Raw genomic sequence first — 12,840 nt, 5'->3', positions numbered from 1 at the left:
TGCGGTCTTTCTCAAGTATACAGTATCTGTATGAGGGGAGCGGTTGGCATGGTGTTCTGATCAGCTCCGCTCTTATACCACATGCCGACCTCTCCTCACATGCAGATAACCTTGAGAAAGATCACATTTGTCAAAAAATGTGAAATTAATATCTGTATTCACTTAGTGTACTTAATAGACATCACTTATCAGCAAATTTCACTTATTTACATGACATAGGGCAGCACGGTGGCTCAGTGGTTAGCACTGCAGCCTTGCAGCACTGGAGTCCTGGGGTCAAGTCCCACCAAGGACAACATCTGCAAGGAGTTTATATGTTCTCCTCGTGTTTACATGGGTTTCCTCCGAGTACTCCGGTTTCCTCCCACATTCCAAAGACATACTGATAGGGAATTTAGATTGTGAAGTCCCATCGGGGAAAGCGCTGTGGAATATGTTGGCGCTATATAAATAGAGAGATTATTTATTATTTATTATGATTCAATGCGAAGTACCCTTCTAGGATCCCTTTACCCACAGGGCATGTGTGTGAAAACTGGGTTCATAGCAGATTACAGTTAACAAAATATGAAGTGTAACGAAACACGACTAAGTTACAGATCGGTACAGTCAGGGAGGGGACCCTGCACGTGAGGGCTTGCAATCTACTTGACAGGCGGGAAGATTTCTAGCAGCATAAGACATAAGACACAAACATGAAATGATTTTCCCTTACTACTGCTAATATTGTACAAGAGCCAGTATTCTTATGACCACATTTGAATTGATTTACCACAATCGTGTGAGAGCTATTTGTATGTCATGGCACAGAGACGCTAAATTTAGCTATGCAAACATGCTTCGAATCACGGAGCCTCCTTGAAGGCTGCTTCACACCACTCTTTTTTTTCCTACTCTCTAAACATCTTCCAGTTCCCTTACAGAACAGACATCATTTGCATTATGGTAGCACGTACAGATAAGAAGATTTATACAATGCCAATGGACGGATCGCATTTATTTTCTAACCAGAGCAATCACACCTGTTGCTTTTTTGAGGATTCTGTACTGACTAACGTGCTCCCTACATTTTTGATCATCATTTTTGTGCTAGGGTCTATATTTAATGGGACCGCCTTATGGGCTTTTTTCTTTCGCATCAAATCTTGGAAATCTAGCACAGTCTATCTCTTCAACCTATCTATAGCTGATTTTGTCTTGATTATCTGCTTGCCATTCCGAATTGACTATTATCTAAAGCAGAAGAACTGGATTTACGGAGATGTTCCATGCAGAATAATGCTTTTTATGCTTGCCATGAACAGGGCAGGGAGCATCTTCTTCCTTACATTTGTTGCTTTGGACCGATATTTTAAAGTGGTCCATCCGCATCATAAACTTAACTCCATTTCTATCAGAAATGCTATTTTTGTTACTTGTTCTGTTTGGCTTATTGCAATAGCCATAACTGTTTTTATTCTCACAAAAAACTACACTGGTAGCAACATAGTCAGGAATGCATATTGTGACAGCTTTATCGTGTGTCCAGCCAACTCCCCTTGGCATGACCTCCTCTTCATTACGGAGTTTTTTGTCCCTTGGTGCATTGTCCTGTTCTGCTCGTGCAGCATCATCTGGAAACTTAGACAAAGGAACATGGACAAGGATTCAAAGATTAAAAGGGCTGTGAAATGTATCATATTGGTTGGAGTCGCTTTCTTTATATGTTTCCTACCAAGTGTGTCCTCAAGGATTGAAATCTTAAGGCTCCAGAAGTCCTCACAACACAACCACTGCAGAATCTACAAATCTGGGGACACAGCTTTCTTCATCACAATATGCTTTACCTACATGAACAGTATGTGCAATCCTTTATTGTATTACCTCTCTAATCCTTCATTAAGAACTTATTATTTATCTATTTTTAGTAAACTCAGAATACGATCATCCGCTTGTCCAAAACCTGCTTTTCCAAACTGACATATGTAATTAATACAAACCAATTAATTTAGACAAGCTTGTAACATACTGTATTTGACTGCCATAAAACAGCATGCTGATACTACTCATATGTAAAAATAAATGAGACCAAACCATTATTGCAGTGCTTCATTATAAGACCACTACACACCTCAAATTCTGTATTACAGTTTCACATTACAGGTCCTTCTCAAAAAATTAGCATATAGTGTTAAATTTCATTATTTACCATAATGTAATGATTACAATTAAACTTTCATATATTATAGATTCATTATCCACCAACTGAAATTTGTCAGGTCTTTTATTGTTTTAATACTGATGATTTTGGCATACAACTCCTGATAACCCAAAAAACCTGTCTCAATAAATTAGCATATTTCACCCGTCCAATCAAATAAAAGTGTTTTTTAATAACAAACAAAAAAAACATCAAATAATAATGTTCAGTTATGCACTCAATACTTGGTCGGGAATCCTTTGGCAGAAATGACTGCTTCAATGCGGCGTGGCATGGAGGCAATCAGCCTGTGACACTGCTGAGATGTTATGGAGGCCCAGGATGCTTCAATAGCGGCCTTAAGCTCATCCAGAGTGTTGGGTCTTGCGTCTCTCAACTTTCTCTTCACAATATCCCACAGATTCTCTATGGGGTTCAGGTCAGGAGAGTTGGCAGGCCAATTGAGCACAGTAATACCATGGTCAGTAAACCATTTACCAGTGGTTTTGGCACTGTGAGCAGGTGCCAGGTCGTGCTGAAAAATGAAATCTTCATCTCCATAAAGCATTTCAGCCGATGGAAGCATGAAGTGCTCCAAAATCTCCTGATAGCTAGCTGCATTGACCCTGCCCTTGATGAAACACAGTGGACCAACACCAGCAGCTGACATGGCACCCCACACCATCACTGACTGTGGGTACTTGACACTGGACTTCAGGCATTTTGGCATTTCCTTCTCCCCAGTCTTCCTCCAGACTCTGGCACCTTGATTTCTGAATGACATGCAAAAATTTGCTTTCATCAGAAAAAAGTACTTGGGACCACTTAGCAACAGTCCAGTGCTGCTTCTCTGTAGCCCAGGTCAGGCGCTTCTGCCGCTGTTTATGGTTCAAAAGTGGCTTTACCTGGGGAATGCGGCACCTGTAGCCCATTTCCTGCACACGCCTGTGCACGGTGGCTCTGGATGTTTCCACACCAGACTCAGTCCACTGCTTCCTCAGGTTCCCCAAGGTCTGGAATCGGTCCTTCTCCACAATCTTCCTCAGGGTCCGGTCATCTCTTCTCATTGTACAGCGTTTTCTGCCACATTTTTGCCTTCCAACAGACTTACCATTGAGGTGCCTTGATACAGCACTCTGGGAACAGCCTATTTGTTGAGAAATTTCTTTCTGGGTCTTACCCTCTTGCTTGAGGGTGTCAATGATGGCCTTCTTGACATCTGTCAGGTCGCTAGTCTTACCCATGATGGGGGTTTTGAGTAATGAACCAGGCAGGGAGTTTTTAAAAGCCTCAGGTATCTTTTGCATGTGTTTAGAGTTAATTAGTTGATTCAGAAGATTAGGGTAATAGGTCGTTTAGAGAACCTTTTCTTGATATGCTAATTTATTGAGACAGGTTTTTTGGGTTATCAGGAGTTGTATGCCAAAATCATCAGTATTAAAACAATAAAAGACCTGACAAATTTCAGTTGGTGGATAATGAATCTATAATATATGAAAGTTTAATTGTAATCATTACATTATGGTAAATAATGAAATTTAACACTATATGCTAATTTTTTGAGAAGGACCTGTATTTATATAGGAGATTTCATACTAAAATCACATAAAGCCAATTGACCTGTTTACATCTTAAAGGAGGTCATAAACTATGAATAGCTGTCCTTCAACCAACATCTACGGTACTGCTTCTGACTCTCTGTGTAGAGCACAGCATATCTGTGAATTTAGCCTAAGAATGCTGCAGATTATAACGTCCCTGGCATACTAATTATTCTGCACTAAATATTTTTCACAACATATTAATTATGTACAAAATACCAAATTGACATTCTCATTGCTGCAAATTCTCTCTAGATTAAGACATGGCTTCTACACCTAAATCTGGAAGAATCTACTAAGTGTGAATATGCTAACTTCTAAAGCCCCCATATAAATCAGATAGCTGTTAGTTGAGCAATCATTTTACTGACCGCTATCTCCCCCAACTCCTCTATACTGAATTCCTGTGTTCTCTATGAGAGATCCAGTGACACACTGCTCTAGTCTGAGCATATCTGCCAGAGATCAAAAGGGTCGGCCGATGGAACCCCAACGTAATGGATCCTTCTCTCCCCCAACATCATCTCTTATGGGCGCAGTCAGATGGCGCAGTCAGAAGATCGCATCAAAATGCTGGGACTGTCAGTCAGAAGGCCCAAAAACACATTAAATACACATTAAATTGGCCCAATATCGGCGGCTTCAGCTGACTTAAACCAAATGGGTATGGGGACTTTAATGCTTTATCTTCTTGCTTGTCTAAAGGTACCGTCACACTAAGCGATATCGCTAGCGATCCGTGACGTTGCAGCGTCCTGGATAGCGATATCGTTGTGTTTGACACGCAGCAGCGATCAGGATCCTGCTGTGATATCGCTGGTCGTTGATTAAAGTTCAGAACTTTATTTGGTCGTCAGATCGCCGTGTATCGTTGTGTTTGACAGCAAAAGCAACGATGCCAGCGATGTTTTACAATGGTAACCAGGGTAAATATCGGGTTACTAAGCGCAGGGCCGCGCTTAGTAACCCGATGTTTACCCTGGTTACCAGTGTAAAATGTAAAAAAACAAACAGTACATACTCACCTTCGCGTCCCCTGGCGTCCGCTTCCTGCACTGACTGAGCACCGGCCATAAAGTGAAAGCACAGCACAGCGGTGACGTCACCGCTCTGCTGTTAGGGCCGGCACTCAGTCAGTGCAGGAAGCGGACGCCGGGGGACGTGAAGGTGAGTATGTACTGTTTGTTTTTTTTACATTTTACACTGGTAACCAGGGTAAACATCGGGTTACTAAGCGCGGCCCTGCGCTTAGCAACCCGATGTTTACCCTGGTTACCCAGGGACCTCGGCATCGTTGGTCGCTGGAGAGCGGTCTGTGTGACAGCTCTCCAGCGACCAAACAGCGACGCTGCAGCGATCGGCATCGTTGTCTGTATCGCTGCAGCGTCGCTTAGTGTGACGGTACCTTTACTAATCTCAAACTATGAGATTATACAGCCATTATGACATGGATGTCACCATCCCATTATGTCTCACGATTCCACCTTGCAATGTATAATCTAGTTAGAAATCCAAAAAATAGACTATAAAAAGAATGTTTTATCATATGTCCATAGACAGTGTTGTGCACACCTCAAAATATTCATATCAAATCAAACTTCCCATATATAAATATTATAGGAAGAAGAGGCTAAGGCAAAATATAACAAATATAATAAAATTTATTTTAATGAAAATTATTAAAAAACTACAATGATGTACAACAGGAAATCTTCTTCATAAAAAATTCACTGGAAACAAGATCCGAGCAGGACACATCTGAATCCAATAACAATGTGAGGGTATTAGCACTTGTATGTGCATAGCCTGTGTGCTATAGGAACTTAGTCTCCGTAGTGAATTGTTGCTCCTTTTATATGCTGCATAGTATTGTTATTGGTAAATAAGGGATACAGAGCAGTAACTTAATATTGGACTCGGCACAGTACCATATATTGAAGTTTCATTTTATACTCTATTGGGAGGTTATGAGCATTCCTTTGCATAGCCCTCATTGTGGTTATAGGAATTCAGTTTCCATAGCCCTTTATGCTCTGTCTTCACATTATTTAGTGATTGTATGGTAGTAGGAGTGCATCATTTACTATATTAGGACTGTTATGCCATATTACACATTGTTATTGGATTCAGTTGTGTCCTGCTCGGATGTTGTTTCCAGTGAATTTTTTATAAAGAAAATTTCCTGTTGTACATCATTATTGTTTTTTAATAATTTTCATTAAAATAAATTTTATTATATTTGTTATATTTTGCCTTAGCCTCTTCTTCCTGTAATATTTATATATGGGAAGTTTGATTTGATATTAAAAGAATGTATAAAGAACTAGTAAAGACTGCAGTCACCTTATCTTTATATCATGTAGATAACAAATTAGATTTTTTTTATGCATTTAATGTAGGTAAAAAATTTTAAGATCTCTAATATACACTCACTGGCCACTTTATTAGGTACACCTGTCCAACTTCTTGTTAACACTTAATTTCTAATCAGCCAATCACATGGCGGCAACTCAGTGCATTTAGGCATGTAGACATGGTCAAGACAATCTCCTGCAGTTCAAACCGAGCATCAGTATGGGGAAGAAAGGTGATTTGAGTGCCTTTGAACGTGGCATGGTTGTTGGTGCCAGAAGGGCTGGTCTGAGTATTTCAGAAACTGCTGATCTACTGGGATTTTCACGCACAACCATCTCTAGGGTTTACAGAGAATGGTCCGAAAAAGAAAAAAAATCCAGTGAGCGGCAGTTCTGTGGGCGGAAATGCCTTGTTGATGCCAGAGGTCAGAGGAGAATGGGCAGACTGGTTCGAGCTGATAGAAAGGCAACAGTGACTCAAATCGCCACCCGTTACAACCAAGGTAGGCCTAAGAGCATCTCTGAACGCACAGTGCGTCGAACTTTGAGGCAGATGGGCTACAGCAGCAGAAGACCACACCGGGTACCACTCCTTTCAGCTAAGAACAGGAAACTGAGGCTACAATTTGTACAAGCTCATCGAAATTGGACAGTAGAAGATTGGAAAAACGTTGCTTGGTCTGATGAGTCTCGATTTCTGCTGCGACATTCGGATGGTAGGGTCAGAATTTGGCGTAAACAACATGAAAGCATGGATCCATCCTGCCTTGTATGGAGCATCTTTGGGATGTGCAGCCGACAAATCTGCGGCAATTGTGTGATGCCATCATGTCAATATGGACCAAAATCTCTGAGGAATGCTTCCAGCACCTTGTTGAATCTATGCCACGAAGAATTGAGGCAGTTCTGAAGGCAAAAGGGGGTCCAACCCGTTACTAGCATGGTGTACCTAATAAAGTGGCCGGTGAGTGTATATATATATATATATATATATATATATATATATATATATATATATATATATATATATATATATATACTGGCTGTTTCCAGCCAGCTGACGCTCGGCACGCTCATTGCTATCTAATTAACGCTGCTGGTGATTAAACTAAAGTAAATAATGACAACATTCAATAGCGCTTACGCAGGTGGTAAATTAACTTAAAATGATGATAACAATAATTGTGGTAATGTGGTGGGGGGCCGGGATAATGTGTGGTAAAGTGGTGGGGGGCGGGATTATCTGTGGTAATGTGGTGGGGGGCGGGATTATGTGTAGTAATGTGGTGTGGGGTGGGATTATGTGTGGTAATGTGGGGGGTGGGATTATGTGTGGTAATATGGGGTGTGGGATTATGTGTGGTGATGTGGTGGGGGGCGGGATTATGTGAGGTGATATGGTGGGGGGCGGGATTATGTGTGGTAATGTGGTGGGGGCGGGATTATGTGTGGTAATGTGGTGGGGGTGGAATTGTGTGTGGTAATGTGGTGGGGGGGCGGAATTGTGCGTGGTAATGTGGAGGGGGGCGGGATTATGTGTGGTAATGTGGTGGGGGGCGGAATTGTGTGTGGTAATGTGGTGGGGGGTGGGATTATGTGTGGTAATGTGGGGGGTGGGATTATGTGTGGTGATGTCGTGGGGGGGTGGGATTATGTGAGGTGATGTGGTGGGGGCGGGATTAGGTGTGGTGATGTGATGGGGGGGCGGGATTATGTGTGGTGATGTGGTGGGGGGCGGAATTGTGTGTGGTAATATGGCGGGGGTGGGATTATGTGTGGTAATGTGGTGGGGGTGGGATTATGTGGTAATGTGGTGGGGGGGCAGGATTATGTGAGGTGATGTGGTGGGGGGGCGGAATTGTGTGTGTTAATGTGGTGGGGGGTGGGATTATGTGTGGTGATGTGGTGGGGGGGCGGAATTGTGTGTGTTAATGTGGTGGGGGGCTGGATTATGTGTGGTGATGTGGTGGGGGGGCGGAATTGTGTGTGTTAATGTGATGGGGGGCGGGATTATGTGTGGTGATGTGGTGGGGGGCGGTATTGTGTGTTGTGATATGGTGGGGGGTGGAATTGTGTGTGGTGATGTGGTGGGGGGCGGGATTATGTGTGGTGATGTGCTGGGGGCGGGATTATGTGTGGTGATGTGGGTGCAGGATTATGTGTGGTGATGTGGGGGTGGGATTATGTGTTGTAATGGGGTGGGGGGGGCGGGATTATGTGTGGTGATGTGGTGGGGGGTGGGATTATTTGTGGTGATGTGGTGGGGGGGCGGGATTATGTGTGGTGTGATGTGGTGGGTGGCGGGATTGTGTGGGATGATGTGGTGGGGGGCGGGACTATCTGTGGTAATGTGGTGGGGGGTGGGATTATCTGAGGTAATGTTGGGGCGGGATTATGTGTGGTAATATGGTGGGGGGTGGGATTATGTGTGGTGATGTGCTGGGGGGGCGGGATTATGTGTGGTGATGTGGGGGCAGGATTATGTGTGGTAATGGGGTGGGGGGCAGGATTATGTGTGGTGATGTGGTGGGGGCGGGATTGTGTGTGGTGATGTGGTGGGGGGGCGGGATTGTGTGTGGTGATGTGGTGGGAGGGCGGGATTGTGTGGTAATGTGGTGGGGGGTGGGATTATGTGTGGTAATGTGGTGGAGGGCGGGATTATCTGTGGTATTGTGGTGGGGGCGGGATTATGTGTGGTAATGTGGGGGCGGGACTATGTTGGTAATGTGATGGGGCGGGATTATCTGTGGTAATGTGGTGGGGGTGGGATTATGTGTGGTGATGTGTGGGGGGCGGGATTAAGTGTAATTGCAGCGCCCCAGAGTCCTGGTCGTTGCATTACTGATGCTCCGCCGCTAAGGGGGGCTATGGTACGTCCGATGGCACTGAAGGAGTTCACCTGACCAGGTATCACAGACACCAATACACTTCACAGTCTGGCCTCCAGGGGGAGCTAAGGGTGCTATGTATTAGGCCACTCCTCACAATCTGGTAAAACTGGGGGTTAGATAGGAAGTTAGTCAGAAGCTGACTGGGTTGGAACCAGGCAACATCCTGTGGCAGAGGGTGTTGCAGGGGAAGATTCAGGGGGGTCCCTGTCAGGGGTGGGATCCTGACAGAGGCCTAGCGAACAGGAAAGAACGTTACGGGACCGCGCCTGCACTTCATCGCGGCGGTACCCCAAGAAAGGACAAGAAGCGAGGTTTATTGTGCTGAGTGAGAAATGAGATCAACGCAACAAGGAGAAACACCAGTAGGAGTCGTGCTGTAAGATGAGGCAACATCCTACTGAGGCGCGTAGCCGGTGGCCGGAAACGCCGAGGAAGTATTGAGCTCCAGGCCTTACTTCAAACCTATGGCAGGACAGTCAGTTATAGGCGGGCTGTCTCACTCAAATCACCTAAGAAGACATAGGGGGCAACAGTTGGAGAGGGGCGACACTTGGGTCCCGGAAGAGCTCCGAGCCTACCCATCATACGGGTGCGTCCTAGCCATATCATCTGGGGGGACGAAGAAGAACATCAAAATCGAGTTGTGAGGGAACTTCAGAAACAGACACAACAGTTGTGGGGACTATCCCGTAAGCACAGCAGGGGAGGACCACAACACACAAGCGCTAGAAGGTAGGCACAGATTTCCACCTGCAAAGGGAACTCTGGAGGTGCCATCGGACCGGCCGGACTCCCGCAGCCCGGTTAACCGTATTCCGGACTGAGGATCCTGAAGCCTTCAGTAAAGAGGTAATGAGACTGCAACCTGGTGTCCTCGTTATTTACTGCGACCTGCACCGCACCACAACCTCACATCACTCTCCACCTTCATTGGACGCCCCTCAGCAGGGTCACGGGCCGGGTCTAGCCACCGTGACAGCCCCAGAACAGAGACTCAGAGGCCCGGTACCGGGTACCCCTCGGCCCTGCGGCAGTGGGGGCGCTCCATAATAATGTGGTGGGGGCGGGATTATGTGGTAAGGTGGTGGGGGCGGGATTGTATGTGGTGATGTGGGGGGGCGGGATTGTGTGTGGTGATGTGGTGGGGGGGCGAGATTATGTGTGGTAATGTGGTGGGGGGCGGGATTGTCTGTGGTAATGTGGGGGGGCGGGATTATGTGTGGTAATGTGATGGGGCGGTATTATCTGTGGTAATGTGGTGGGGGTGCGGGATTGTGTGTGGTGATTTGGTGGGGGGGTGGGATTGTGTGTGGTGATGTGGTGGGGGGGCGGGATTATGTGTGATGTGGGGGCGGGATTATGTGTGATGATGTTGGGGGGGCAGGATTATGTGTGGTGATTTGGTGGGGGCGGGATTATGTGTGGTGATGTGGTGGAGGCGGGATTATGTGTGGTAATGTGGTGGGGGGCGGGATTGTCTGTGGTAATGTGGGGGGGCGGGATTATGTGTGGTAATGTGATGGGGCGGTATTATCTGTGGTAATGTGGTGGGGGTGCGGGATTGTATGTGGTGATTTGGTGGGGGGGTGGGATTGTGTGTGGTGATGTGGTGGGGGGGCGGGATTATGTGTGATGTGGGGGCGGGATTATGTGTGATGATGTTGGGGGGGCGGGATTATGTGTGGTGATTTGGTGGGGGCGGGATTATGTGTGGTGATGTGGTGGAGGCGGGATTATGTGTGGTAATGTGGTGGGGGGCGGGATTATGTGTGGTAATGTGGTGGGGTGCATGATTATGTGTGGTAATGTGGTGGGGGGCGGGATTTTGTGTTGTGACATGGTGGGGGCGGGATTATGTGTGATGTGCGGATTGTGTGTGGTGATGTGGTGGCGCTGGGATTGTGTGTGGTAATGTGGTGGGGGGTGGGATTGTGTGTGGTGATGTGGTGCGGATTGTGTGTGGTAATGTGGGGGTGGGATTGTGTGTGGTAATGTGCTGGGGGACAGGATTGTGTGTGGTAATGTGGTGGGGAGCGGGATTGTGTGTGGTGATGTGGTGGGAGGGCGGGATTGTGTGGTAATGTGTTGGGGGCGGAATTATGTGTGGTAATGTGGTGGGGGGCGGGATTGTGTGTGGTGATGTGGTGGTGGGGCGGGATTGTGTGTGGTAATGTGGTGGGGGGCGGGATTGTGTGTGGTAATGTGGTGGGGGGGCGGGATTGTGTGGTGATGTGGTGCGGATTGTGTGTGGTAATGTGGTGGGGGGCGGGATTGTGTGTGGTGATGTGGTGGGAGGGCGGTTTTGTGTGGTAATGTGTTGGGGGCGGAATTATGTGTGGTAATGTGGTGGGGGGCGGGATTGTGTGTGGTGATGTGGTGGTGGGGCGGAGCTACTATGCAGGGGGCAGGATTAGCAAGTAATCAAGATGCCTCTTATATATATAGATATGCAGTTATATGAAAAAGTTTGGGCACCCCTATTAATCTTAAGCTTAATGTTTTATAAAAAAATTTTTTTTTTGCAACAGCTATTTCAGTTTCATATATCTAATAACTGTTGGACACAGTAATGTTTCTGCCTTGAAATGAGGTTTATTGTACTAACAGAAAATGTGCAATCTGCATTCAAACAAAATTTTACAGATGCATAAGTATGGGCACCCTTATCATTTTCTTGTTTTAAATACTCCTACCTACTTTTTTCTGACTTACTAAAGCACTTTTTTTGGTTTTGTAACCTCATTGAGCTTTGAACTTCATAGCCAGGTGTATGCAATCATGAGAAAAGCTACTTAAAGTGGCCACTTGCAAGTTGTTCTCCTGTTTGAATCTCCTCTGAAGAGTGGCATCATGGGCTCCTCAAAACAACTGTCAAATGATCTGAAAACAAAGATTATTCAACATAGCTGTTCAGGAGAAGGATACAAAAAGCTGTCTCAGAGATTTAACCTGTAATTTTCCACTGTGAGGAGCATAGTAAGGAAATTGAAGAACACAGGTACAGTTCTTGTTAAGGCCAGAAGTGGCAGGCCAAGAAAAACATCAGAAAGGCAGAGAAGAAGAATGGTTTAATACGCACAAGATTATACGCCCCTCGAAGATCTATCTTGGTGAACCAGCTAGCTCCCTTAATCCGAGCAAACAAATCAGACAGTAGCGGCAAAGGGTACTGAAATTTGACGGTGATTTTATTAAGAAGGCGGTAATCTATACAAGGTCTCAGAGAACCATCCTTCTTGGCCACAAAAAAGAACCCTGCTCCCAACGGTGACGACGACGGGCGAATATGCCCTTTCTCCAAGGACTCCTTTATATAACTCCGCATTGCAGCGTGTTCTGGCACAGATAAATTGAACAGTCGGCCCTTCGGAAACTTACTACCAGGAATCAAATTAATAGCACAATCGCAATCCCTATGAGGAGGTAGGGCACTGGATTTGGGCTCATCAAATACATCCCGGTAATCTGACAAGAACTCAGGGACTTCAGAAGGATGGGAGGACGAAATAGACAACAATGGGACACCCCCATGTACCCCTTGACAACCCCAACTGGATACAGACATTGATTTCCAATCCAATACAGGATTATGGACCTGTAGCCATGGCAACCCCAAAACGACCACATCATGCAACACCAAAAAGCGAATATCCTCCTGATGTTAGGAGCCATGCACATGGTCAATTGAGTCCAGTACTGAGGCTTATTCTTGGCCAAAGGTGTAGCATCAATTCCTCTCAATGGAATAGGATACTGCAAGGGCTCCAAGAAAAAACCACAGCGCCTGGCAAACTCCAAGTCCATCAAATTCAGGG

General features: G+C 45.6%; 1 protein-coding gene across 1 annotated transcript; it reads left to right on the top strand.

Annotated features, from left to right (window-relative positions):
- Positions 1-942: 942 nt before the first annotated feature.
- Positions 943-2,017, top strand: LOC143794006 (hydroxycarboxylic acid receptor 2-like). The gene has a single exon (XM_077280922.1). The coding sequence runs from the start codon at positions 943-945 to the stop codon at positions 1,957-1,959; it is 1,017 nt and encodes a 338-aa protein (XP_077137037.1). The 3' UTR covers positions 1,960-2,017.
- The last annotated feature ends 10,823 nt before the right edge of the window (positions 2,018-12,840 follow it).

Source organism: Ranitomeya variabilis, chromosome 1 (genome assembly GCF_051348905.1).
Source record: "Ranitomeya variabilis isolate aRanVar5 chromosome 1, aRanVar5.hap1, whole genome shotgun sequence".
NCBI classification, from domain to species: domain Eukaryota; kingdom Metazoa; phylum Chordata; class Amphibia; order Anura; family Dendrobatidae; genus Ranitomeya; species Ranitomeya variabilis.
This window is presented reverse-complemented; position numbering and strand designations above follow the sequence as displayed.

Excerpts from the sequence above, each read along its gene's own strand:
- LOC143794006 (XM_077280922.1), top strand. The coding sequence starts at position 943 with ATGGTAGCACGTACAGATAAGAAGATTTATACAATGCCAATGGACGGA.